This window comes from Peromyscus californicus, unplaced genomic scaffold (assembly GCF_007827085.1).
Source record: "Peromyscus californicus insignis strain IS unplaced genomic scaffold, ASM782708v3 Scaffold_6__1_contigs__length_162567912, whole genome shotgun sequence".
NCBI lineage: Eukaryota > Metazoa > Chordata > Mammalia > Rodentia > Cricetidae > Peromyscus > Peromyscus californicus.
In genome coordinates, this window is record NW_026294584.1 from 150261151 (window position 1) to 150286097 (window position 24947).

At 40.9% G+C, this 24947-nt stretch overlaps 1 protein-coding gene across 1 annotated transcript in view; it reads right to left on the reverse strand.

Moving 5' to 3' along the window:
* Slc15a5 (solute carrier family 15 member 5) overlaps positions 1-24947 on the reverse strand; it is a 100535-nt gene that overhangs the window by 53860 nt on the left and 21728 nt on the right. The window contains 2 exon segments of the mRNA XM_052721486.1: positions 4302-4488; positions 11580-11803. Of these exon segments, the coding sequence (XP_052577446.1) occupies positions 4302-4488; positions 11580-11803 (411 nt within the window).

Here is a 24947-nt window from a genome sequence, read left to right on the forward strand (position 1 = left end):
TACAGGGATTTGAATATATTTTGGCTGCATTTCGATTTAAAAGGTACTTCAAAGCCAGGAGAATTGTATTCTCAGGCTTTGTATGGCACTTATTAGTAATCTTAATTGGGCTCATTTTAGTCAGGTTAATACTAGCCTATGTCAGCATGCACTACTGAATACCACATTGCATGACTGTAATCAGTGCTAAGGAATGAAATACTCATGGTGTAAACAATTTTGCACTATAAAAGTCTGAAACAAAGTATGGCTAGTTATGACAGGATGAATCACAATGATATTAGCAACTTCAGAATTTTGGTAAATTAAGGTTGACCTTTTTTATGAGGGGATGTAATCTTGATAAATACTATCAGCACATCAAGCCTTTGCCTGGCATAGGTTTGGAATGTGTAGAGGTTTATTTTTCTTTTTTGATGGTCTCTCATGTATCCCAGGCTGGCCTCAAACTCTCTCTGTAGCTGAGGATGACCTTGAACTCCTTTTTTTTGCCTTCACCTTTTGAGTGCTAGGATTGCAGGCAGGCATCCACATGCCTGGTTTATGATGTGCTGAGGATCAAAGCATGCTAGACAAGCCCTCTCCCGACTGAACCATAGCCCTAGCCTCCAGAGATGCTCTTAATGACTGACGTACTTCATGGTTTTATTTAGTGATGAACTCAGCAGTTTATATGGTGAATGAGAAATCCTTCTCATTGCATTGATTATGAGCTAGGTAAATTAAATGATTTATTAAATTCCAAGTTTGACCAACTAGGTGAGATTTCTCCGTCTCCCAGGAGTCTGGACTGTGATTCTGCCTCTCAAACACTATCATTGTCGTCATCATCCACTTCACTGGAATATGACGGTTCCCGAAGGGAGAGCAACTGGATATCGTTAGGAGTGGGACAATGCATGATATAGCTGCTTCCTATAGCAACAAGAGGAGCTGTTGGACAATGTTCTCTGTCAGCTCTCCAATACCTAGAATCTTACTGGAAACAAATCTCTGGGCATGTCTGTGGGGGATATTCTAGACTCACCCTATTCTAGTTTCATTGTTTTGCTGTGACAAGCAATGTAACCAAAAGCAACTGGGGGTGGGGGGAGGAAAGGATTTGTTTGGCTGATACTCCATGTCCCAGTTTATTACTGTGGGAAACTGGAGCAGGAACTTGAAGCAGAAACCAAGGGAAATGTTGCTTGCTGACTCACTCAAGGCTCCCACTTGCTGGCTTTTTTATATAATTCAGGACCACCTATCAAAGGATGCTTTTGTCCACAGGGGACTAAGCCCTCCTACACCAATTAGTAGTCGAGACAATCCCCTATAGACACGCCAGAAGCCAAATATGATCAGGTAATTTCTCAAGGGAGTCTTCTTCTCTCAGCTCTAGGCTGTGCCAAGATGGTGGTTGAAGCTAACTGGGACACACCCCTAATGTGGGCAACACCAGTCCATGGGCTGAAGTCCCAGGCTGAGTAAGAAGAAATTGAGCTGACTGTTAACATTCCCTCTCCCTGCTTCTTTGTGATACAATGTGACCCGATGCCTCATTCTCCTCTCATGGTACCTTTCCCCATAATAATGGACTGCATCCCCTCAAGGCATGAGCCAAAATAGGCCTTTCATTTTATGAGCTGCTGCCATCAGGTACTCAGTCACACCTTCAAGGAAAGTAGCCAGTGGAGGGGGACTTAATTTACTTTCCACTGCTAACTGAAATCAGCAGTAAAGATTTTAGGTTAATGTTGATAATTTAACTTCTATACTCTAATAGCCACATATAGTTGAATAATGGAATAATACTAATAATTCTAATGATAACAATAATAATAATGGTATAATGGCCACAAAATGAAGAACCTGAATTTAAATGACACTATCTTGATGAGCTTTAGTATATTAAATTATGGTTTATCATGCATCTAAAAATAATATATACATGATGATGCCCATGTTCAAACTAGGAACTCATAAATATATGCCCATCCATAATTTATATACCTATATGCCTCACTCATATTTTCAGGCATTTGAGTTCAAAGTGGAAGGAAATTTTAGTATTGAACTCACTCAATTATGTAAATTGGTATCAGAAAGTACCCTTGGTTTGGCTTTCATGTCCTGGTGAAACTTGTTAATCTTCCATAATCATAACCAGAATATGGAAAACCTACCCAAATATCTAGTTTAAAAGACGCATATCATCATACTTTTATATTCCCATAGCAAAACATTATGCAAATAAATGAACAAGTATGCAAATGAATGAACATGTATGCAAATGAATGAATGAATGGAGTCTGGCTTAGAAACAACTGAATTCACTATTGCATACCCAGCGGAGCAAAGCTTCATTTCTTTTGAAGTGAGTCTGGCTTTCTTGTCTCCTGCCCAACAGGTCTTGTTGCCGATTTTCGTGGGAGATAATTTAGTTCATCAACAACATCAAATGATGTACTAGATAATTCTGCCACCTTTATTCATGAGAGCATATCTAGCAGAATAGCCATGATTTCAAATATGTCATAGAGAAAGTTGATCAAATTTAAACTGAACTTAAGATGCTTTATTCTAAGGAGGATTTCTAATTAAGCTCTTGTAGCTGTGTTGTTGGTCTGTTTCCTTAAAGTGGGCCAGATTTAAAATTTTCATGCATAAATTTGGTAGCTCTGCCTGTAAGTTTCATGATACTTGTGTAAGACTGCCAAGTTCTTCGACATTTTGTAATATCAATGGACTCTTCCCTTGCCGTACTCTCCTTCTATTTTGTTTCAATAGTGAGTTCACAGAAGTCAAACATACAAGATTCTATCTACTTTCATTTGTGTCTTCAAAGTTCAGGAAAGAATCCTGGGTCTTCTCTAAATAATACTGTTTTCTTGGATTTCTTCATTAGCAGACATAAAAAGTGTATTTAAAACTCAGAGATTGTAAAAAAAAATTAAGATTTATATTTTGCTAAATGCTATTTACAATAATGACAGGCCTACCTGGTGAGAAGTAAATTCTGGAAATTTGTGTGCTAAAGATCTCTGTGTGGATGACCATAGTTACTATGATGATTTTAGTCACCTTGAGTTCTAACCAAAACCAAACACCCTGTGCTCTGATTGGCAGAATCATACTCATGGGTTTGAGGAATACAGGAAACACACACGAAACTGTGACTCCTGCACAGAGAAACAGCAGGAAGTGTGGGTGGCCAGAAGACCATGGCCTCTGGTCTTTAAGGAGAGACAGAACAGGTCATCTAGCCGGAAGAAGAAATCTGCAGTCTGTCCTTGACTCTTGCAAAGGAATCATGTCTCAGCGATCGACTACCACATTCGTTTGCCCTGTGTGATGTTTCCCAGGAGTTTGCAGTTTGGCTTTTCTTTTTTTCCTATCAAAGGACAAATGTGTCCCCTGCAAATGGTGGCCCATAATCACCAATGTTTGTAACATCTCTGCTGAGTATCAGGGCTGTGTTCTGGGCACCCATGGCGTGCTGAGTGCTTCCAAGTCTCACAGAACAAAGTGACCCACGGTTTATGTAGGTTGTGCCCCTCCAAAAATCCAAAACAAGCCAAGTGCAGACAGGAGAGGTTAGGTGTTCCTTCACTGTCCCCTTGCCCTGTGGCTCCCTGACAATGCCTTACTGAACATGGCTGGAAGGACATATCCATCAGAATGGATTCTGTGGTTTCTCTCCATTAACCAGATGAATTTTATTTTACAGCTTATATATGTGTCCTAGGGAAGCTATCTTAAATTGTTCTACTTTGAAAACCCTTTGAAAATCATTGCTATACCCCTTACTATCTGAAGAATGCCTATATAGAGGCTGTGAATCAGGGAATTAATTTTCTCTTTTGGGACTAGAGACGGAACGTGTGGCTTTATTCATGTTAGGCAAGCATGTTAGAGCCATATCTCCATGCTCACAGTACTAATTTGTAATAAACTTTGTTACTGGTTCAGAAATTAAAACTATTAATTTTTTTGAGATTCACTAAGCACCTTCTCTTTTTAAGAACACATTAGGGACTAACTTAGGATTGAGGATGGTGTACTGAAGGAAAGTCCATTTAGTGGTGTTCAGGGTTTCACTGTCTCTTATATCGGTTGTAACTTCCGAGGAAGCATAAAAGGATGGATTGAAGATGTTACGTCTGGGTAAGGATTCAGGGACCTGGATGTTACCACTCATAAATTTATTGATTAATTTTTGAAATTTCTGAAAGCTGTGTGTCTATTCAAGAGCATGTAGCTAGGGTCTTTTTTATTTCTAAATTGCAAACAATTTTCTCAGAATCCTATGTTGTACTTACTAATGTATGCTGACAGGAGCGGTCCGTCTCTCTTAGAGGAAAGTAGATGGTTGCTGCAGCAATCCATAAAGGGAGCCAGAATTAATAATGGCAGGATGCTGATGGCATTCATTAGTGCAATGGGCAGAGGGAATCCCCCCAAGTCCCGGTTGGAATTCATGGTCTGAAGATAGTATCCTGAAGGAATCTGCATTCGAGGAAGATACGAGTTAGCCAGTGGCTTTCCTTTGAAGGGAGGGTACTCTGTCAGACGTCTCCCCCTCATGCATACTCTGTGACAAGAGACATGGATGTCCCTTAGTTTTTCAAGACCCAGTAATGAGCTGATGAAAGATCTGTGATCCCAGAGGCCATGTTCAGTCCAGTGGCATTGTCACTGATTCCGAGAACTTTGTTTTGTCATTTAGTTCACTTTCATAACTTTGCTGTCAAGGCCACAAGTAAGGAATCAAGTCACACAAATCCTTCAAACTTGTAAGACGAATTGTTAAACAGTCTTATTAGTAAAAAAAAAAAAAAAAATCAGAGCCAGATATTAGGGTGAAATCTGAAAGATCAGAGAAACAGAACAAGTCACAGCCAGCCTCACCTCACCAACTCCTCAGGTATCTTGTTTCCTCAGACTGAAAGCCTCTGAGTCCTCACCTGAATGGATCTCAGCTGAACTGTTGCTAAAAAGCCTCTAGTTCCTGTTTCCTCAAGTCTTACATACCTTTCTGCTTCCTGCCATCACTTCCTAGGACTAAAGGTGTGTGTTCTTCCCAAGCAAGGACATGAGATCTGAAGTACTGGGATTAAAGGTGTGTGTCATCATGCCTGGCTCTGTTCCCAGTGTGGCCTTGAACTCACATAGATCCAGACAGATCTCTGCTTCCTGAGTGATAGGATTAAAGGCATGTGTGCCACCACTGTCTGGCCTCTATGTTTAATCTAGTGGCTGGCTCTGTCCTTTGATCCCCAGAAAAGTTTATTAGGGTACACTATTAGGGTACACAATATATTGGGGTGCACAATATCACCACACAAACTCAAACTGACTAAGTTTTCATGAACATTAAAGCAAAACCGCCAGAAGTGAGAAGGGTGTCTGATGAAACAAACAGGAGGGCCTAGAATAGAATTTCTAAATGACATCTAGGTTAGCAGCAAAATAGTTAGCATTTAATTAACGATATTTTCCGAGCGGGGACAGTGAGGAGGCACATTGCTCACTGTGTACTATCTCCGTGAGCTTCCCAGAAGGGCTTTGCTTCTAGCCTCAGCCAAGCAACAAGAAGGAAAATAAGACCAACTTTTCTGTGCTTGTGGATTCCTTTTAATTGTTTTTATTTAATGCTTTATTTTATTTATTTATGTATTTGTTTATTAGTTTATAACGCTTTATTTTATGTGTATGGGCTCTTTGCCTACGCGTTTGTCTGTGTACCATGTACATGCAGTACCGACAGAGGCCAGAGAGGGCACTGGATCCCTCTGCAACTGGAATTACAGAAGATTGTGAGGTGCAAAGTCGAACCTAGGTCCTCTGCAAGAGGAACAAATGTTCTTTATGTCTGGTCCATCTCTCTTCAGCACTCTCACTCACTTCGAAAACGATTCTGGTATGCGAATTGTTGCGGTTTCCATGTGAAATGCCCAGTCCTCCAAAGGAATATGTGCTTGGACGGTTGGTCCCCAGAGCAAGGCGCTATTTTGGGAGGTTGTGACACCCTGAAGAGTGGAACCCTAATAGGTGAGAGTGCACAACATGGGACGGGCTTTGAGGTTCGATACTCTGTCTCCACTTCCTGTCTGGTCTAAGTTTTCGGACTGCACACGCAATGTGGCCAACTGTTTCATGTCTTCCTTGTCATAGCTCTGTGGCCCCTCTTGAACTGGGAGCCAACACGAGCCCTTCCTCCATTGAGTTATGTCAGGAATTCTATCACAGCAAAACGAAAGGTGACTGAGGGGCTGGAGAGATGGCTCAGCGGTTAAGAGCACTGACTGCCCTTCCAGAGGACCCAGGGTCAATTCCCAGCATCCCACATGGTTACACGAATGCACATGAAATAAATAAGTGAATCTTTAAAAAAAAGGAAAGAAAGAAAGAAAGAGAATGAAAGGAAGAAAGAAAGGTGACTGATACACTAGCCAACCTTGACAGAAGCTGTGCGGAACAGGTCTGTGTATTAATACAAAAGATGACAGAATCTTTAAATTTACTTTGCTGCACTTCATAGTCTCAACTGACCACAAAACCTTTTTCATATTTAAGGAAACCCTCATGCTACCTGGAAACCCCTGTGCAAACTAATCCATAACACCAGCTTCTGGTCTCCTCCTATATGCCAAGCTCTGAGGAGTCACGATAACAGAAACAAGACACATGACACATGACATGGGCATTGCTTCACACTTTCTAAGAGTCATTAGTGGCACATAAGATGTCTTTGATCTCCAGCATCACACAAAGCCACTGAGAGGCGCAGAGGAAAGGCCTGCATGCCTCTTCCTCGAGGAACGGCTGTGACAAACGGCTTCTTAGACAGTACGAGAACCGAAGGGAGAGTCCTGCCTTCCCCTCACCCCAGGAGATCCACTCTGCTCAAACCTCCACATCATAGAGTCTCACTGAATTCCTCACTGACCCTTCTCCCTAGTCAGGTGTACAAACTGGGGTTTGTAAACAGTGCCAACAGTCAGTGCCGCTGTTAACAAACTGACCAATGATAAAAGGTAACTCTTGCTGTGCCCAGGGCTGGACCACATTTCCATACAGTTTCCCCCTGTCTGCATAAAACACATGCTGGTGATAGTTTATCTCGCAGTCTTTGATATTTGGGATAATAAACAGGGGTTGCTTTGGTTGGGGCCAGACGGCAAGAGTGAAGGGTGTGTTAGCTATTTCTGCTCTGCTTTCATAAAATTATGACACACACATACCCCAGTCTGAGGAACACGAGCGATGGATGTGAGGTTTAAAAAGTGTTGGCAACTGAATAAGTTGAAGACTGAGTGGCTCCTAGCTTCAGAGCAAGTTTCTGTTACTGATTTCAAATGAGAATTATTGTTAATAGGAATAAAGTTATTATCGGCATGAATCACAGACACTGAAACCTGTTAACTTAATAATGTTGCAAATGTGTCATTAATCTTTAGTGAAGCGATATTAATATATTGCCTAATCCAAGAAAAAGGCTGTAGTGTCTTGAAAGCTTGAAATCATTTCTGCTTCTGCCTCAAGTTCTGAAATCCTCCCCCTTTTAAAATTTTAAATACTTTTATTCCACACAGGCCTCTGAGTATTCAGAAGTAATTGCTGTCAATAGAGATTCATTTTCACCTTTGAGTGGCCCTAATGTCAAATGGCAGCCTTGTCGGCCTTAATATCAACATATTTTAAATATATGTCTTGGACCTGAAGGTCAATAATTGCTACTAAATTTAAAATATGGAATTCTGAGATGTTTTATTCCTGGTACTTTGATTGCCTTTGTGCCAGTGATTATTTTATCTGGAGGCAAAAATCTAGTCTTAACCTGTCCTGATGGAAGTTCCAACCTGGAGAAGGATGCTCTAACATTTTCTTTCAATTTCTAGCAAAACATCACTCTATACAATGTTGGTACCTATATAGTTTGTATCAGGGGAATTTAGTGAAGCATCAGAGAGGTGTTATGTGTTGGGGAATATTATCTTAAGGTGTGTTCCTTTTGTTTATGTTGCATTTGTTTAATTCTGTGAAGCTGTGTTACTGTGCCCGTGTAAAACACCTGACGGTCTAATAAAGAACTGGCCAATGGCAAGGCAGGAGAATGCATAGGTGGGGCTGGCAGGCAGAGAGAATATACAGAGGAAGAAATCTGGGAACGAGAGAAGTAGCCAGAGAAGGAGGAGGACTACAAGGGCCAGTCACCCAGCTACACAGCCAGCCACGGAGTAAGAAACAAAGGAAGGTATACAGGAATAGAAAAGGAAAAACCAAGAGGCAAAGGGTAGATGGGACAATTTAAGTTAAGGAAAGCTGGCTAGAAACTAAGCCAGGCTAAGGCTGGCATTCATAAGTAAGACTAAGCTTCCATGTGTGATTTATTTGGGAGCTGTGTGGCAGGCCCCCCAAAAGAGCCAAATAATCCCAACAACAGTTGTGGGTAATAATAATAGGCTTTGATATCAGCCTTGAGTTAGGGTAACCATCCTGACATATGCTAACAAGTTCAAGGCTACTTAATCTTTCTATTCACTGGAACCTTATACATTTATTTATTTTTAAAGACAAGGTCTCAATGTACAGCCGGGTATGCAGGCTAGCCTTGAACTCACTATGTATTCCAGGCTAAGATATCCCACAGCAATCCTCCTGTTTCAGCCTCCTTAATGCAGAGTGGTTAGCCACATAAGTCATTACACTAGCTGCTAAGTCTCTGATGTGTGATAATCACAGTGGTTGTGTAGACTTTCTGTGAGGATAAAATTAGTCATTCAGAAGTCAAGGTGGTGAGATGGCTCAGCTGGTCAGGGCACATGCCATTGAGCCCAACAATCTGAGTTTGATCTCAGTAACCTACAAGGTAACAGGTGAGAACTAACTTCTGCATGTTGTCTTTGACTCCCAACCCCCCACAGGCCACGGCAGGCATACACCTCCCCCATCAAGTAAATGCAAATATTTGGAAGCCATCTTTAAGAAGCTGTGCTGAATAATAAATGATCAATAAATACATGCAATTTTTCTTCAGTTAACTGAGCATTTATTTCCTTAAAATTTAGTTTACCAACTTTTTCTTTACATGTACAGCCCACCCATGTTCCTGTAAATAGCACCTCACCCATGAAAAAGATAGTTCACTGGTGTGTGTGTACACACAGAGAGAGAAAGAGCAGAGAGAAAAGTAGATGGGCACTAGATGGGAAGAGACGTGTGGGAGGGACTAAAACCAAATTTACCAGAATGTATTGTACTTACATCAAAATACAGAATACAGAACCTTTCATAGAAAAGCCTCAAACTGAGTGGAGAGAAATATAAGTTGCTGCTTTCCCAGGAAGACAAGGAGTTAGTAATTTGTGCTCTTGGCACAGAAGGCTTTACGGCTAGCTATGGGTCGCTTAGCAGTTCGGTACTCATCATTATTTTCTCAGGCCTTTCTAGCAATGCCCATGTAAGTGGAGCGGGCTTCTGCTGTGTCTTGTTTTGATACCTGCTACTACTTATACAATCAGGAGGACTCTCCCAATCTGCATCGCTCCCGTGCACTGTTTGGGCCAGGGGTTAGCAAAGCTTTCTGTGAGGGATCAGATGATGACGATGTCCACACAGGTGTTCTTTGGCAGCTTTTCAGCTCTGCCACCTTCGGACATGAGCAGCCACAGGTCTAACAAACCAACGAGCATGGCAGTGTTCTGATAAAACTTTATTTGTAGACAGTGAAATGGAGCTTCCATATAATTTTTAAGCACCACAGACTACTCTTTTGATTTTTTTCCCAATGATGTAAAATATTAAAGCCATCATAACTTTCACTATATACAAAAAATGAAAACGAGAACCAAGAGATGGCTCCAAGGACAGAGGCCCTTGCTACACAGATCTGGTGATCTGAGTTCAATCCCCAGAACCCACATAAAGGTGGAAGAAGAAAACCAACTTCTGTTGTCCTCTGCCCTCTATATGAGCCCCAAGCCATGTTTGCATCCGTTTCCACCCCATGCACCTAGGCTCATGTAATAATGATAAGTATTGTAAGAACAGCTCATGCACTGAGTTTAGCTTGGCAGCACTAGTTTGCTAGGTGTATTCTTTACTGTTTCTGTGCTGGGATAAAACATTACAACCAAAAGCTACTTTAGAAAGAGAAGGTTTATTTTAACTCAGGGCTCCGGAGGGAGTGCCTGTGAACAGTGAGGAAGACTCTGGGCATGGTGGCAGGAGCAGGAAGCTGGCCGACCACAGTTTGACCTACACACCAGAAATGGAGAAAGACCAGAAAATGGAGCGAGGCTATGAACTCTCAGAGTCCGCCCCAAGTGATGGAATTCCCCCAGCAAGGCTCTGCCTCCTCAAACACTGTCAGCCATTCAGGGGCCAAATGTTCAAACACACAAGCCTATGGGGGACTTTTCACATTGAAAGCTTCATCCTGGGATTATAGGAGCAGGCACAGGTGTAGCCCAGCTACACACTGGCTGTTCTGAGAGTCACTGACTCCTTCACGTTTTTTCTCCTTCACTGCTGTTGAGACAGGCTATCTCTCAACATCGAATTGCTTAACTTTCTCTGTGCAGATCTCTTTAGCAAATGGAGCTGGAGTTAGGCAAACTGTCCGCCCCCATCTCTATCATTTTGTGATTGCTACATACAACTCAGGCATTGACTTTCTAAGCTCTAAGTTGGGGTTGGAGTTGGGGAAGCCATCAAGAAAGTCCTGAGCCTGTTCAAAGACTTTTGTAGTCATTTCCTTCTGCTCCATTTATAACTTGGTCTTTGACCACAGTTAACATTAATTTGTTTAAAATTACATATATCTACAAAAGACACCTTGGGCTTAGTGTTTTGATTACCTCCCAGCATAAGGACTGGTTCCCTGAAGAGTAATATGCGAGTGGGGAGAGAGCTGTTTACTCCTTAGTAAGAGTTAGTGACGGTGGAAGTCAGTCAGCTCCTTCAGGATGCTTTCTAAAGGTTGGATGAGAAGAGGGGGCTGAAATCTTTGGTTAAAGGGAGTTCAGAAATTGCCTCTGGGTCTTGAGATTCTAAACCTCAGGGCTGTGCACTCTGAGATACTGTCTGCACCTTTGGCCAGACATGGACAATCCCTACAGAGATAATCCCACCCAAGGACATTTCAACTGAGTTTCAGCTTGATCCTGCTGAGCTCTTAAAACCGTTGTTCAGAAAGTAAGACAGAGGCTCAGGAAGAGTTTGAAAGTGCCTGCTGGGGTGTTGTGGTTTCAATGTGGGATGTCTCCCCTAAAGTCTCATGTGTTTGAACCCTTGGTCTCCAGATGGTGGTGCTGTTTGGGAAGATTATGGAAACTTTAGGAGGTGGAGTCTTGCAGCCAGGAGGAAGTGGGTCTTGGAAGGAGGCTTCGTGGTTTCCTAGAGCCAGCCTCACTTCCTGTCTGGGGACTGTGACGGCCCAATGCCCTTGGTCTTTCCCCACTGCAACAGACAGTGTCCCCTCAAACTGAGCCCAGTTGTTTTTGTCACAGCAATGAAAAATAAGTGACAAATGCAGGATGAAAATACACGGTGTTGCTTTGTTGTCGCTGATGTGTGTTGGCTGTCCTCCTTACCTGCATCAGGCACATTCTGTGTACGAGCTGGAAACTGGAGAGAGGCAAGAGGGTGGAGAAGACAATTTCTGTGCCTTCCTCCTGGAGTTTACTGTGATGTCCACAGCGTTTTTCCATGGCATGGTCTGACCAACTTGTTCCATCTCGCTCAAGGTGGCAGTATGGCAGGCAGCATTTTTTCAGGGCCTTAACAATCACACCAGAGACGGTCAGAAGTGAGCAATCTGCAAAGCATTGGAGATAGCATGTGTTAGCCCAGAGACGGCCCTTCAGCCCTCTCAGACATGAATCAAGAACTGCCACTCCCAAGGACAAAAGGTGGTAAAATGGCATAGAAGGTTTCCACACGCCAGGATTGGATTCAAAGATGCTGCTGACAGGATAGCTTCCTGATGGCCAGCCCAGGGTGGTGCCTGACAGCCGATGTATAAAATGAAGAAGGGAAGATCAATGGGGACACATTAGAAAAGGAGTGACAAACTACAATGGCGGAGAACAGAATTTCAGAGTCTCTAAGAAGTCTCTAACTCTGCTCATTAATGAATAAGAGAACCCGGGCTTTCTTTCACATCTTTTACTCAGGAACCAGGACTATTTTGTAAAATATAAATAATCCTCATTTTACTTGGCAGGTAGCGGTTGGCTTTTCTATTCCGACACAGAGATGAAGGCAAATGTATTCTTTTCTTTGACTTTACTCTTGAATTTCAGACATAAAATTCAATGTTGAACTCTTTAAATGCCTTTATGAGTGTTGACAATGTTACTTAAAAAAAAAACCCAAAAACAGGCTGTATTATTTGGCTTTTCCAGGATTTTCCTCCAAATTGGTATGGAGGATGCCTTAGCATCAGAAATGTTGCATTGCCTCAGCTGTTAGCACTTACCTAGTCCCAGGCATTTGAACCTCATTGTTGCTTCTTTTATGATTTTTAGAATGTATACTTTCTTTCTCTCACTTAGAACTTCCTGCTACCATGACAAGGAAAATCTTGATTGTGACATTTTTTTCCCCATAATACTCACTTTCCCAGACAAATCCTTCCACAAATTATAGACACCAAATTTTGGTCACAGGAGAAATGGTACAATACACACAAAAACATCTGAGTTTCTCTCAGCAAAACAGCCAGAGGCACTCAACGTTCAGTTTGAGTGTCATCAGATTGTGTCCAAATTTCCCATAAGAAAATCCTTCATAAGATGAATTCTAGCCAGATTCATTTAGATGCCACAAAGTATTGGCTGTAATATTTAAATAAGGAATATCTATCAACATTTATTTTTATGGCTATAAAGCTGGCTATATTGATTCCATCTGATCTTTTCTGTAAGACTTGTAATAGGCTGATTATGTCAGCCTTTGATTAATTGAGGAGCTGGGGGCCTGGTAATTGAATATGCACCCTTTCCCCTCAAGTCACTGAATCAAATCCACCCAAATTGGTAGTGACCAAGAATGATTATACTTGTGGCTCTCTGGTGGCCTCTGTGAAGTATCTTTAGGTCACATGGAAGAGCGTCGGGATAATTGCTGACAGGAGAGTCGCTCAGCTCCATGGTCCTTGTCACCTCTTCCTGACCACTGTTTCCAAGCACAGAGGAAAGCTCAGGATTGGCCTAAGGAGACAGAAGCATCTAGGTGTTGCTAGACTTGTGTTCCTGAGAGAAGAAGTAATAAGGAAAGTGCTTCATTGTCACCGCATGAACTGCTCCACCATGAGGAGTTCGTAGCCATTTCAGTGAGTTTACTTAAGGTTTAAGGAAAATGAGAACTGGGTGTGTGATGGTGAAGTCTAGAGGTTGGACATGGGCAGGCCTGGTCTAAGTGACTTAACCTTGACGTTTTCTTACAGCTTTGCTTGTGTTGTTCCTCAATTCATACTCTATCAGGCTGTGCTGGTTAGTTTTATGTCAACCTGACACAAACTAGAGTCCTTTGGGAAGAGGGAACCTCAACTGAGATAATTCCCCCACTAGACTGACCTATGGAGCATTTTCTTGATTGATGATTGAGGTGGGGGGAGAGCCCAGGTCACTGTGGGGTGATGATTGATGTAGGAGAGCATAGTTCACTGTGGGTGGTGTCACCCCGGTGCTTGTGATCCTGAGTGCTGTAAGAAAGCAGCCTGGGGAAACCATCAGGAGCAATGTAGCAAGCAGCATTCTTCCATTGTCTCTGCTTCAGTTCCTGCTTCCAGACTCCTGCCCTGAATTCTCTTAGTGACAGAGTGTTATGGGGATGTGTAAGCTGATATAAACCCTTGCTTCCCCAATTTGCTTTTGGTCATGGTGTTTTCTCACAGAAATAGGAACAGTAACTAAAATACTGATCAATTCTTGAAAAAAATATTGCTGTGTAGACAGCCGGTTATGATGATTCCCTTTGATCCAAGTGACTCTAGGTTTTCAGACAGTCTTTATCATTAAGTGGTAATTATTTGTAGGAGACAAGTCATTATTGTTTTTCTTTTCTCCTAAAGATATTTTCTTTACTTTTCTCCCAAGTTTAAAAATCCAGGGTCTTGTGTTGAATATGTGTTTAAATGCACCATGACTTTATTATAAAGCATGCATACTTTATTGTGAGATAAAAATTGAATTTACTTCTAATATATGATATATAGATACCTGAAACCTCCTTAAACAATTAAATATTACTATCATATTGTTTCTAAAGAAAGATAGATTGGTGCTTATTAAACTTGGTTAAAAATCGGTTTTGGAGGTGGAGAGATGTCTCTGTGGTTAACAGCATTTACTGTTCTTCCAGAGGACCCAAGTTATGTCCTCAGTACCCCCAGGTGACTCAGAACTGCCTGTTACTCCAGCTCCAGGGGATCTGATGCCTTTTTCTGGCCTCCAAGGGCACCTGCACTCATGTGCACAAACCCTATCCCCCACATATATAGACAAAACTAAAAATAAACTAATCTTTGCAAAATAAATCAGTTAAAAAGATTCTCCCAGATGGCTGCCATCCCTTTACTTGGAAGGTGGAAGCAGAAGGATTATGAGACCCTAACATAGAAAACAAAGGAAGATCTCAAGTCTGATTGCTAGTATATTTGGGAAATACACTAAAAAATTAAATATAAAAAAGACATAAGAAGATATGCCCTGATAGCATATTGCTTAATCTATCAGACATCAAATGTAACTTTTCACAAGCATATCTATGAATCTTCCACTGTATTTCTATTATTTCATAGCAGTGATGAATCTCAGGCCAGCAGCTCTGCTCTGTGAGGCAGGACCAGGTTATAATAGTTCTTTGGAAAATAAATTCAGTGAAAGAAAATTGTATCTGATACAATGAGACAAAATAAAACAAAACAAAAAAACCAAAGTGGCCAAAAACCAGGGAATGAATAAATGATGGTAATTTCTAAAATTCCTGGTGGCACAGAAAAATACCCAATGTATGCTCATGAAGTGAGGATAAAATCATTGATTTAGTCAGCTAATTTACTGTGAACCAGGGGCTGTCTCCATCTCTGGCATTATGGCAGTGAGCAAGGCTCACAAATCCACAAGTCTTCTTTGTGGTCCCAACGACATTGTAAGTAGGAAAATCCTTGCATGTCTATGATGGAAATGCAATGGATAGATATGAGACACCTACTAAGGGATAGCACGCAGAGGTTTCCTAAGGTGTTGATGGATGAACTGAAGACTGAGGACTGGGAGTGAACAGCATCACCTGGAGGAAACAGACCGGGCAGATGATGAAGTGGAAGTGTGCTGGGACAATGTGAGCAGCAGTGAAGGCTCTGAGGTAGGAGGATCTGATGAGAAGAACATCGTGAGAAGGCAAAGTCCAATGCTTGTTAGAGGAGACTACACAGATGGTGGGAGGAATGTGCAGTCCACCCTCAGAAGTGTTGGAAACCACGAAGGGGTTGTAAGTAGAAGAGAGACAGCATATAGTTCACATTTTTAAAAAGCTACCCTGGAACCTTGCAACACTCTGCTCTAAATGGGACGTCTCCATCAAATCCCTCTCCTTAGAGCTCAGGGAACCCAGTGGAAGAGGAGGCAGAAAGAGTGTAAGAGCCAGAGGCGATGGAGGACACTGGGAGAACAAGCCCTCAGAATCAACTGAGCAAAGCTCGTATGAAGTCACAGAGACTGAGGCAGCATGCACAGGGCCTGCACAGGTCTGCAGCAGCTCCTCTGCATGTATATTATGGCTTCTAGTTTAATGTTTTATGGGATCCCTGAGTGTGCTGTGAATGAGTGGGTCTCTGATCCTTTTGTCTTCTTTGGGAGTTTTTGTTTTTTTCTTTATCTTGTCCAATGTCAATGTAATAGTTTTTGTTTTATCTTATTATATTTTATTTTGTTATGTATTTTTAAATGAATTAATTAAAAAGAAAGCTACCCTGGGGCCTGGTTTGTGACTCATTCATAGAAGACTCACCTAACATGTATGAGGATTTGAGCTTGGTTCTTAGAACTGAAAAATAAATAGTAAAAGAAACTCTCGAACCTGATGCCTGATAGATTTCCAGGGATGAGACTGGAAAGCAGAAGCCAGACAGGAGATAGCGGTGATGTAGCCAGAACAGTAGTGGCAGGGAAGAGACCAATAGAATGGACTATGTTTTCAGCAATCAACAGAATCTTCTGAGGTCTGAAGGTAAGGAAGCTGGAGAAATGAGTAGATGGCCACATGTTCCCTTAAACAGCTGGGTGTCAGTGACATATCATGAAGATATCATGAAGGATACAAGAGCTTTGCATGAGCTGGACATGAGGGTTCACACCTTTAATTCCAGCACTTGGAAAGCAAAGGGAGGCGAATCTGTGTGAGTTCAAGGGCACACTGGTCTACATAGTGAGTTCTAGGCCAACCAGGGCTACATAGTAAGATGAGAGAGAAAGAAAAAGACAGAGACAGAGGCAGAGACAGAGACAGAGAGACAGAGGAAGAGACAGAGAAGGAGGGAGAGAATGGTATATCTGCAGCTGGGTGAACTAGGAGTTGTGTTGGGGTCACATTTGAGACATTGCTAGATAACAACTAAGTCTAAAAGTCAAATCAAAAGTGAAGATGAGCTTTTCAAGGCTGGAAGAGAGGCGGATGTGGAGGCCTGGAGGTACCACTAAAGGCTTGGGCTGGGGGACACTGGAAGAGAAAGGCATGGATAGAGAAGAGTCATGGTTCCTGAGAAGAATCCTGGACCTCAGTCATCATCAGGCCATCAAAGCAGGGAAATGGGTGGGAGGATTGAAGAGGAGCGCCAAAGACAGGGCTGTACTGTCGGTCAAAGAGGGAAGGAGTACAGCGAGAGGGAACCTGATCAGCTGGGTTGTCTCAAGAAGTCGTTCTGAGAAAGAAGTTGGTAGACAGTGAGTCTGCTGGGGTGTGGCAACTGCCGCCATCACTGGAGTTCCCACTGTTGAAATAACCTACACATACATGCTGCATCAACTCTATGGATTAATCCAGTAGGCTTAATAGAAAGCTCACATGTGTTATCCAAACAATTGTGAGTGTCATGGAGATTCAGCCTTTAAGAAAATTCCATTGACATTGTAATTCTCAGATTGTCTTTGCACACCCAGAGAAGAAAGGGGAAGTGAAGAAAAAAAAAACAAAAACAAAACAAAAAACAGAACAAAAAAATCAACAACAGCAAAAACCTCAGTCTGGAATGAAAATTCAGCTGAGATGTGAAGTTCTGGCTTAAATGCCCAGGACACACACAGCAGGTGTGCACATTCTAAAATAAAACAGATGAGCCATTTTCAATGTTTTATTGAAAAACCCAGGGATTACAGCTATTACTATTTAAAAAAAAAACTTTTAGGAAGCCATTTTCCTATTCTTTGTACCTTTAAGTCCTTGGCTCTTACGTTCTGCTCCTCTGACCTTGATCTAATCATGAATATCTATGGTACTTAATTATAATAAAAAAAACCGCCTACATTGCACTCTCCATGGTAGAGGCATATTTTTTCTCCTTTGGTCACCTGCCAGTTCTCAAAATTATAGCAGTGGGAAGAAATGCAAATGAAGGGCCTGCTTGACAGCTAAACATAATGGAATGCATGGTCTACATTTGAAAAGTTACCTTAAGATAAAAGGTAGCATAGAAAAAAATCATTTCTTTAAGGTCACCTATGGCTTTGAATTATAGCTTGGAGAGATTTCCAATTTAGTCATCAGAGAGGAAGAAGCCAAAATAAGGATTATATCCTTTGCTGGGGAAAGATGGAGTTTTACTTCACAGTCGTTGGGTGATCCAGCAAAGCAGAAACCACAAACAAAACCATCAAAGGAAAAACAAAAGCATCCACTCCCACAAAGTCATTGTGTAGAGAGACTTTTGAGAATAAGCCACTGAGGAGTATCTTCTAGGCTAATTGTATTCTTGCAACATACGAAATTGTTTTTTTTTTTATTAATAAGCAAAGAAAAAGAATCATCTTAACATATGATAAAATATGCAATTTGTGGACTCCACTATGTAGGCAAGAATAGCAGCTGATTGTATGGATATATATGGCTTGAAGGAATGTATTTCTTTATTCAGATAAATTTTCAAATAGGGTACTGAGAAGTAAATGGACATTTGTTGAACTGTTCTTTGAAAAGTGTGAAAATGCAGTGTTAGATATATGTGTACTTAATTTTCACATTTTTCTTGTTTGTGTGTTTAAGACAGAGTATCATCCTGTAACCAGGCTAGCCTAGAATTTGAAATCTTGATATTGTATAAATATCCCATATTAGTGCGCTCTCTCTCTCTCTCTTTCTCTCTCTCTCTCTGTCTCTGTCTCTCTCATAGTGCTTGAGAATTGAACCCAGGGCTTTGTATATTTTAGGCAATTAGAAATTCCACCAAGATAGCCCCTCCCCCTATGTATGTGTTTGTGTGTATGTGCATATCAATAAAAACCATGAGATTGATTGGTAATTAGACATTCCAGAAAATGCCACGATAGTTTCCAAATCAAAAGCCCCTCCTTTGTGTTCTTTCTTTTGTTGGTATTTGGGATCAACAGTGACTTTTTTTTGAGTATGGACTCCATTATCTGTTACCAAGAGGGCATGTACATGAAGTGATTGACCACAGACTCCAGAGTTCTGAGGCACAGGGCTCTGGCCTCACTTCTGCTAACCTCTGTGGGGTTTTAGTCATAAGAAAGTCATCTCCGCCTTCTGGATCTTTGTTCTGTACGATGTTGAATAACAGATACTGAGCCTTTTCCATATAATTATGGCCCTGAAAGGACAGTATGAACAAGTTGGTAAGTACAATGAAAATTTTAAGCTTAGGGTATGCCAGGAGCAGAGATGCAGTGCATGGAGCCTAGTCTGCAAAGCGGTAATGTTGTCTTTCCCACCTGCCTCACAGGCACATGGTAGAAGTAAAGTGACATGGCTGAGTGACGCTGGTGAGTGACATTAGGAAGTAGTACAATTCATGATGTTTCTGTTGCTAATGACCATGGAGTTGAACAGGAGAGGCAGGAAACATGTCAGAAAGAAGGCACAGTTAAGCAACATGAATAGAAAACTGATCAAGGGAACAACAGGTACACACCTTTAATCCCAGCACTTGGGAGGCATAGGCAGGCAGATCTCTGTGAGTTCGAGTCCAGCCTGGTCTACAGAGCAAGATCCAGGAAAGGCGCAAAGCTACACAGAGAAACCTTGTCTCAAAAAACCTAAAAAAAAAATAGAAAGAAAAAGAAAAAAAGAAAAAGAAAAAAAAGAAATTCCTGTAACACAAATTATAAAATGGTCTTTTAATAAAAAAAACCCGGAGCCAGATATTGGGGTAAATGCTGAAAGAGCAGAGAGACAAAGGAACAAGCCACTGCCATGTTTTACCTCTGGGACTCCTCAGCCTTAAAAAACTCTAGTTCCTGTCTTCTTATGCCTTATATACCTTTCTCGGCCCAGCCATCACTTCCTTCCTAGTGCTGGGATTAATGGCAGTGTGTGCCTCCCAAATACTGGGATTAAAGGTGTGAGGTGCTAGGATTAAAGGAATGTGATTCCCAAGTACTGAGATTAAAGGTGTGTGCCACCAGAACCTGGCTCTGTTTCTCTCCTAGACTGAGTCAATCTCATGTAATTCAGGGTGACTTTGAACTCACAGAGATCCAGACAGATCTCTGCCTCCCAAGTGCTAGGATTAAAGGTGTGTGCCACCACCACCCGGCTTCTATGTTTAATCTAGTGGCTTGTTCTGTCATCTGATCTTCAGGCAAATTTTATCAGGGTACACAATATGTCACCACAAATTCCCACAATTCAAGATGCAATGAAGATCACATATCAAATCAAGGTCGAAGACAGGGACTTTCTAATAAGTGAGATTGGAATAACTTGACAGTAATGTGTTTATTCTTAAAATCTATCTGAATATAATTTCCAGTGGATCAGAGGTATAGAATAAAAAAAATATAAAAACTAAAAGAAAACATGGATAGATTTTACAATCCAAAGTAAAACTATTCCACCATAGCTCAGAATCTACAAGAAACAAAGGAAAGGGTAGATAAATTTGATATAAACATTAAATCCAAGAAAAGATAATACAACCATGTTAAGGAAAACAAAAACCTGTGCATAGAAAATAACACATGAACCTAGATTAAAATACATACTGTGTATTAGAAATAATATGTAGAATTTTTGTCATAGATAATGGGTGAATATATGTACTACAGATTAAACTCTTAACAATGATGAAGAGGGCCTGCAAGACTAGCCTCTCTTAAGCAACCAGTTAGAAAAGAAATAAAAGAACGTAAAAAATGTTTGAAGACAAATGGCAACCAACAGAGAGCTGAGGATAAAGCCCATGGCCACCGAAAAGGAAGAAATCTCTCACATCATAACCTGAGCTGGCACTTCAAGGATCTTGAGAAATAAGAACAAATTAAACCTAATGTCAGGTGAAGGAAGGAAGCAGAGACAATAGAACAGAAAAATGAGACAACAAAACAAAACAAACCCCCACCAACCAAACAAAAACCAAGGAAACTAAGTTTTGCTTCTGTAAAAAGCAGAAAAATTGACAAATCTTTATGCATCATGAAGGGGTGGGAGAGAAAATAGTGACAGCCAAAGTTGGAAGTGAAAGACAGAGTAAAACCATACTGAAACGGATGTCACAGAAATAAGATAGAGAATGCCGTAAGCAACTAGTGACAACAGGTTGTATAACCAAGAAGAAATGGCTCAAGTTCTTAGAAACACACAAGCTGTTAGGACCGAATCATAAAGAGATAAACCTGGAACGTCCTGTAACTAGGGAGGAGTTTGAGGCTGAATCAGAAATCTCACAGTAAAGAAAAACCCAGGACTGGAGGCTCTACCAAGCACTTGAAGAAGAATTAATAGGAAATTAACATCAATCTTTACGAACTCGATAGAGGAATTTAAAGGAGAGAGAATGTCAAAATGTTCTGTGAGGTGCCAAGCTAACCTGATACTAAAACCATGTAAAGGTGCAATAAGAAAACCAAACTACTGTTGAATATTGATGCAAAAACCTAAGAAAAATAACAAGAAGCCAAACTGAAGAACATAATAAGAGGACTGTATACCACAACAAAGGAAATTCATATCTATAATGCAAGGATGGTTCAGCATCCAAAAATCTGCACATTGCTTTAACAAGATGAAGGACTAAATAAATAAATAAATAAATAAATAAATAAATAAATAAATAAATAAAAGGAAGAAAGAAAAGGGAAAAAGAAAGGAATGAAGGAAAGACTTGGTCATGTCAATGACCATTTTGATGATACAGAAAAGCTTTTGACAAAATGCAATGCTCTTGAATGATTAAAAACACTTGAAAATCTTGGAATAGCAGAAAATAACCACAACATAATAAAAACTATATGTCAAAAACCTACAGTTAGGCATCAATGAGAAAGAGTGAAGACTCTTCCTTAGGTCAGAAACAGGGTAAAGATGCACATATTGCCATTATTACTGAACAGAGTGGAGAAACTCTAGCTTTGAGCCATTGGACAAAGAAGAAAGAAAGAAAGAGAGAGAGAGAGAGAGAGAGAGAGAGAGAGAGAGAGAGAGAGAGAGAGAGAAAGAAAGCCAGCCAGAATTTCAGGAAACAAGTAAAAATATCACTATTCTCAGATAAAAAGGTCCTAAATGCACCAATAACACATACAGACACAGACACAGACAGACAGACAGACAGATAGCCAGCCAGCCAGCCAGACACCCACCTGTGAGAATTAATTAGTAAATTTAGCAAAATTCCAGGATTCAAAATGATGGGGCTGTGTGGGAGCCCACAACTGACTCAGTTTCCCAGTTTGAATCTGAAGTCTATTCTGAGTCAATAGAGTTCAAGCTTGTTTGCTCCAAGGCTGTGAGAAAGTCCTGATTAGCCTACAGAGCTCCTTGAAGGGCTATAAGAAAGTCCTGATTAGCCCACAAGAAGGAACACATTATCTAGCTAGATGTAGGCTGCTGATGCCAGCCACAGGTACATTGAGATAGAAAATGAAACTCCCTGCTCCTTGACGCAAGGCAGGATAGATAGTGGTTGAATGCCTGTGCTGTGCATTGTTCTACCTCTGTCCTTCAAAACTGTATATAAGCTGGCTGTGAAATAAACTCAGGGCTGTCCAGCATTGACCAGCAGACCTCTCGACTCTTTTCTGTCTTTTTCGTTGTCTCTTCAATCTGCACGCCTCTACCCAGCTACCCAGCTGACTGTCGGCAGGCCCGACAGGGATGAAGAGATGACTCAGCAGTTGAGAGTGCTTGCTGCTCTCATGGAGGAGCTGGGTTCTGTTGTGAGCCTCCATGTCTGTACCACCTCTAACTCCAGCTTTAGAGGGTTCAGTGCCCTCTACTGACCTCTGTTGGTGTCTGCACACAATTGCACATACACTCACAATGGTACAAACATAAATAAATAATAAAATTAAATAAATAAGAAAGCAGAACTAATGATCAAAACCTGATTGTGAACTTCGATCCTCACAATGATTGTTCTTCAAAAAAAAATTGAGGCAGTATCAGTGTGAGTATATGTGTTAAAACGTTAACTCAAGTCAAAGAGATCATAGCAACACTTCGTGTGTGTGTGTGTGTGTGTGTGTGTGTGTGTGTGTGTGTGTGTGTGTGTATGCAGAACAGGAAAAAAGTCCTTAAACTTGTATGGGATCTCAAGTTCCCTAGAATAGTCAAAATAATCTGGAAAAAGGAAATCAAATTTGAATGCCTAATATTCTCTGATTTCAAAGCACATTACAAAACAATGGTGATAGAAAATATGTAGTTCTCAACGCCAGGTATGATGGAGCATGTCTTTCTTTATCTCAACACTTGGGAGGCAGAGGCATGAGGATCTCTGTGAGTTTAAGGCCAACCTGGTCTACAAAGTGAGTCCCAGGACAACTAGGGCTATTACACAGAGAAACCTGCTCTCAGAAAAACAAAAAACAAACAGAAAAAAAACCCAGACAGACGAAAGAAAGAAAGAAGGTAAGTAAGAAAAGAAAATGTGTAACTCTGGTACAAAGACAGAAATATATGTTCCTGGAACCAAATAAAGAATCTGGATGATGAAGGTCACTAAGTGATCTTCAACAAGGTACAGATATTCCACAGAGGGAAAGTGAGATGAGGAAAATGAATGTCCATATGCAAAAGAATGAGGCTGGACTTCACTTCATACTATAGGCAAGACGTTAACCTAAAATAGATTAAAGACCTAAAACCATCAAACCCTCAGAAAAAACAAGAAAAGTCTTTGTGGCTTTGCACTTTTGGATAAGACATCCAAATCACAGCTCATGAGAGGGAGAGAGAGAGAGAGGGAGAGAGAGAGAGAGAGAGAGAGAGAGAGAGAGAGAGAGAGAGAGAGAGAGAACAAACCAGAAGCAAATGATCCCAGTTTTAAAAATGAACAGAGGACTTGAATAGATAATTTATCAAACAGTATATAAAAGTGGCTGATAAACATTGACAAGATTGTGTCATTCATCATTTGGAAATGCCGATCAAAATCATGACGAGACATCACTTCACTTCCATCAACTTGGCCACAATCAAAAGTAAAAGAAGAAAATTAGTGCTGATAAAATATGGAGAGTGTGTGAGGAATTCCCGGGTACTGAGGATGAGAGCGGAGGACATGCAGGTGTTGAGGAAAGCAGAGGAAGTGCCCCCTGACATTAAAAGAGGATGAGATCTGCATCTGGGCATCTGATTCCAAGAGGTTGGACTCTAGAGCTGTCTGCACACATATGTTCATAACAGCAGTATTTGCATTAGGTAAGAGATGTATGCTGTTTAACTGTCCAGTAACAGATGAGTGGATAAAAAAATGTGGTTTGGGTTGAGCCACAAACATTTGGGTGATTCAGGATCAGTAGTTCAAGATCATCTTTGAGTACATGGTGAGTTCTAAGCCAGTGTCATCTGTCTAAAACAAGGATATGTTAGACACTCTGGAGCATTATGCAGTTTTGAAAATGAAGAAAAATGCTTTCATTCTACCACATGTGTGACACTCGAGGGGATCTGTTTAAAGGGACTAATTCATAAAGAGGCAAATACTGTACATTGATGTGATACCAAACCACAGGTAACAAAATTAAAAAAATAAAGATATAGGTTTACATTAAACTTATAAAACCACATAAAAACACTAATAAGTAAATTAAGACCCAGAAACGAAACCGAAAGTAGAAAGCCAGATCCTGCATCTTTGAGGAACAATGGAGGAATTAGCAGGCAGTGAATACAGAAGCATATTTTGAGAAGAAAAAGTAGTATGGAAATCTGCTTTGCTATATTGTTCAGGAATGTGGCATGAAGGATGTATCTGAACATAGGACAGACCTAATTTTTTACCCTTAGTGGGGAATATTAGATGTATGTAAAAGAAATCAGTAGATACTGTGACTACAAAAGCCAAGACATTACACTTCTTAATTGAAGTAAGTATCATAGTCCATCAATTCTGTTCCTTTGGAGAATTTGATTAACAGAGGAAGGATGGGGAAGACTGGTCTGTGGGTGCTGAATTACAGTTAGACACATTCTGGAAGTTCTGGTGTGCTTTTGTAATGCAGGGTGTGTAGATGTATCCAACCTTCTTATTAAATAATAAACACAGAACCAATGCAAAGAAGAAAGCCAAGAGGTCAGAGCTAAGAGCTAAAACCTTACCCTTCCTCCTGCGGTGGTCCTACCTCTCCAAACCAGAGCTACCCCTGTGTTAAAGTCTTTATATAGAGTTCCTGTCCTGCCTTCTCATTGGTTGTAAACCCAACCACATGACCGCCTCCTCACGGCCTGTCTGTATAGGCCTCCAGGTTTTCCATGATTGGTATTAAGATTAAAAGCATGTGTAT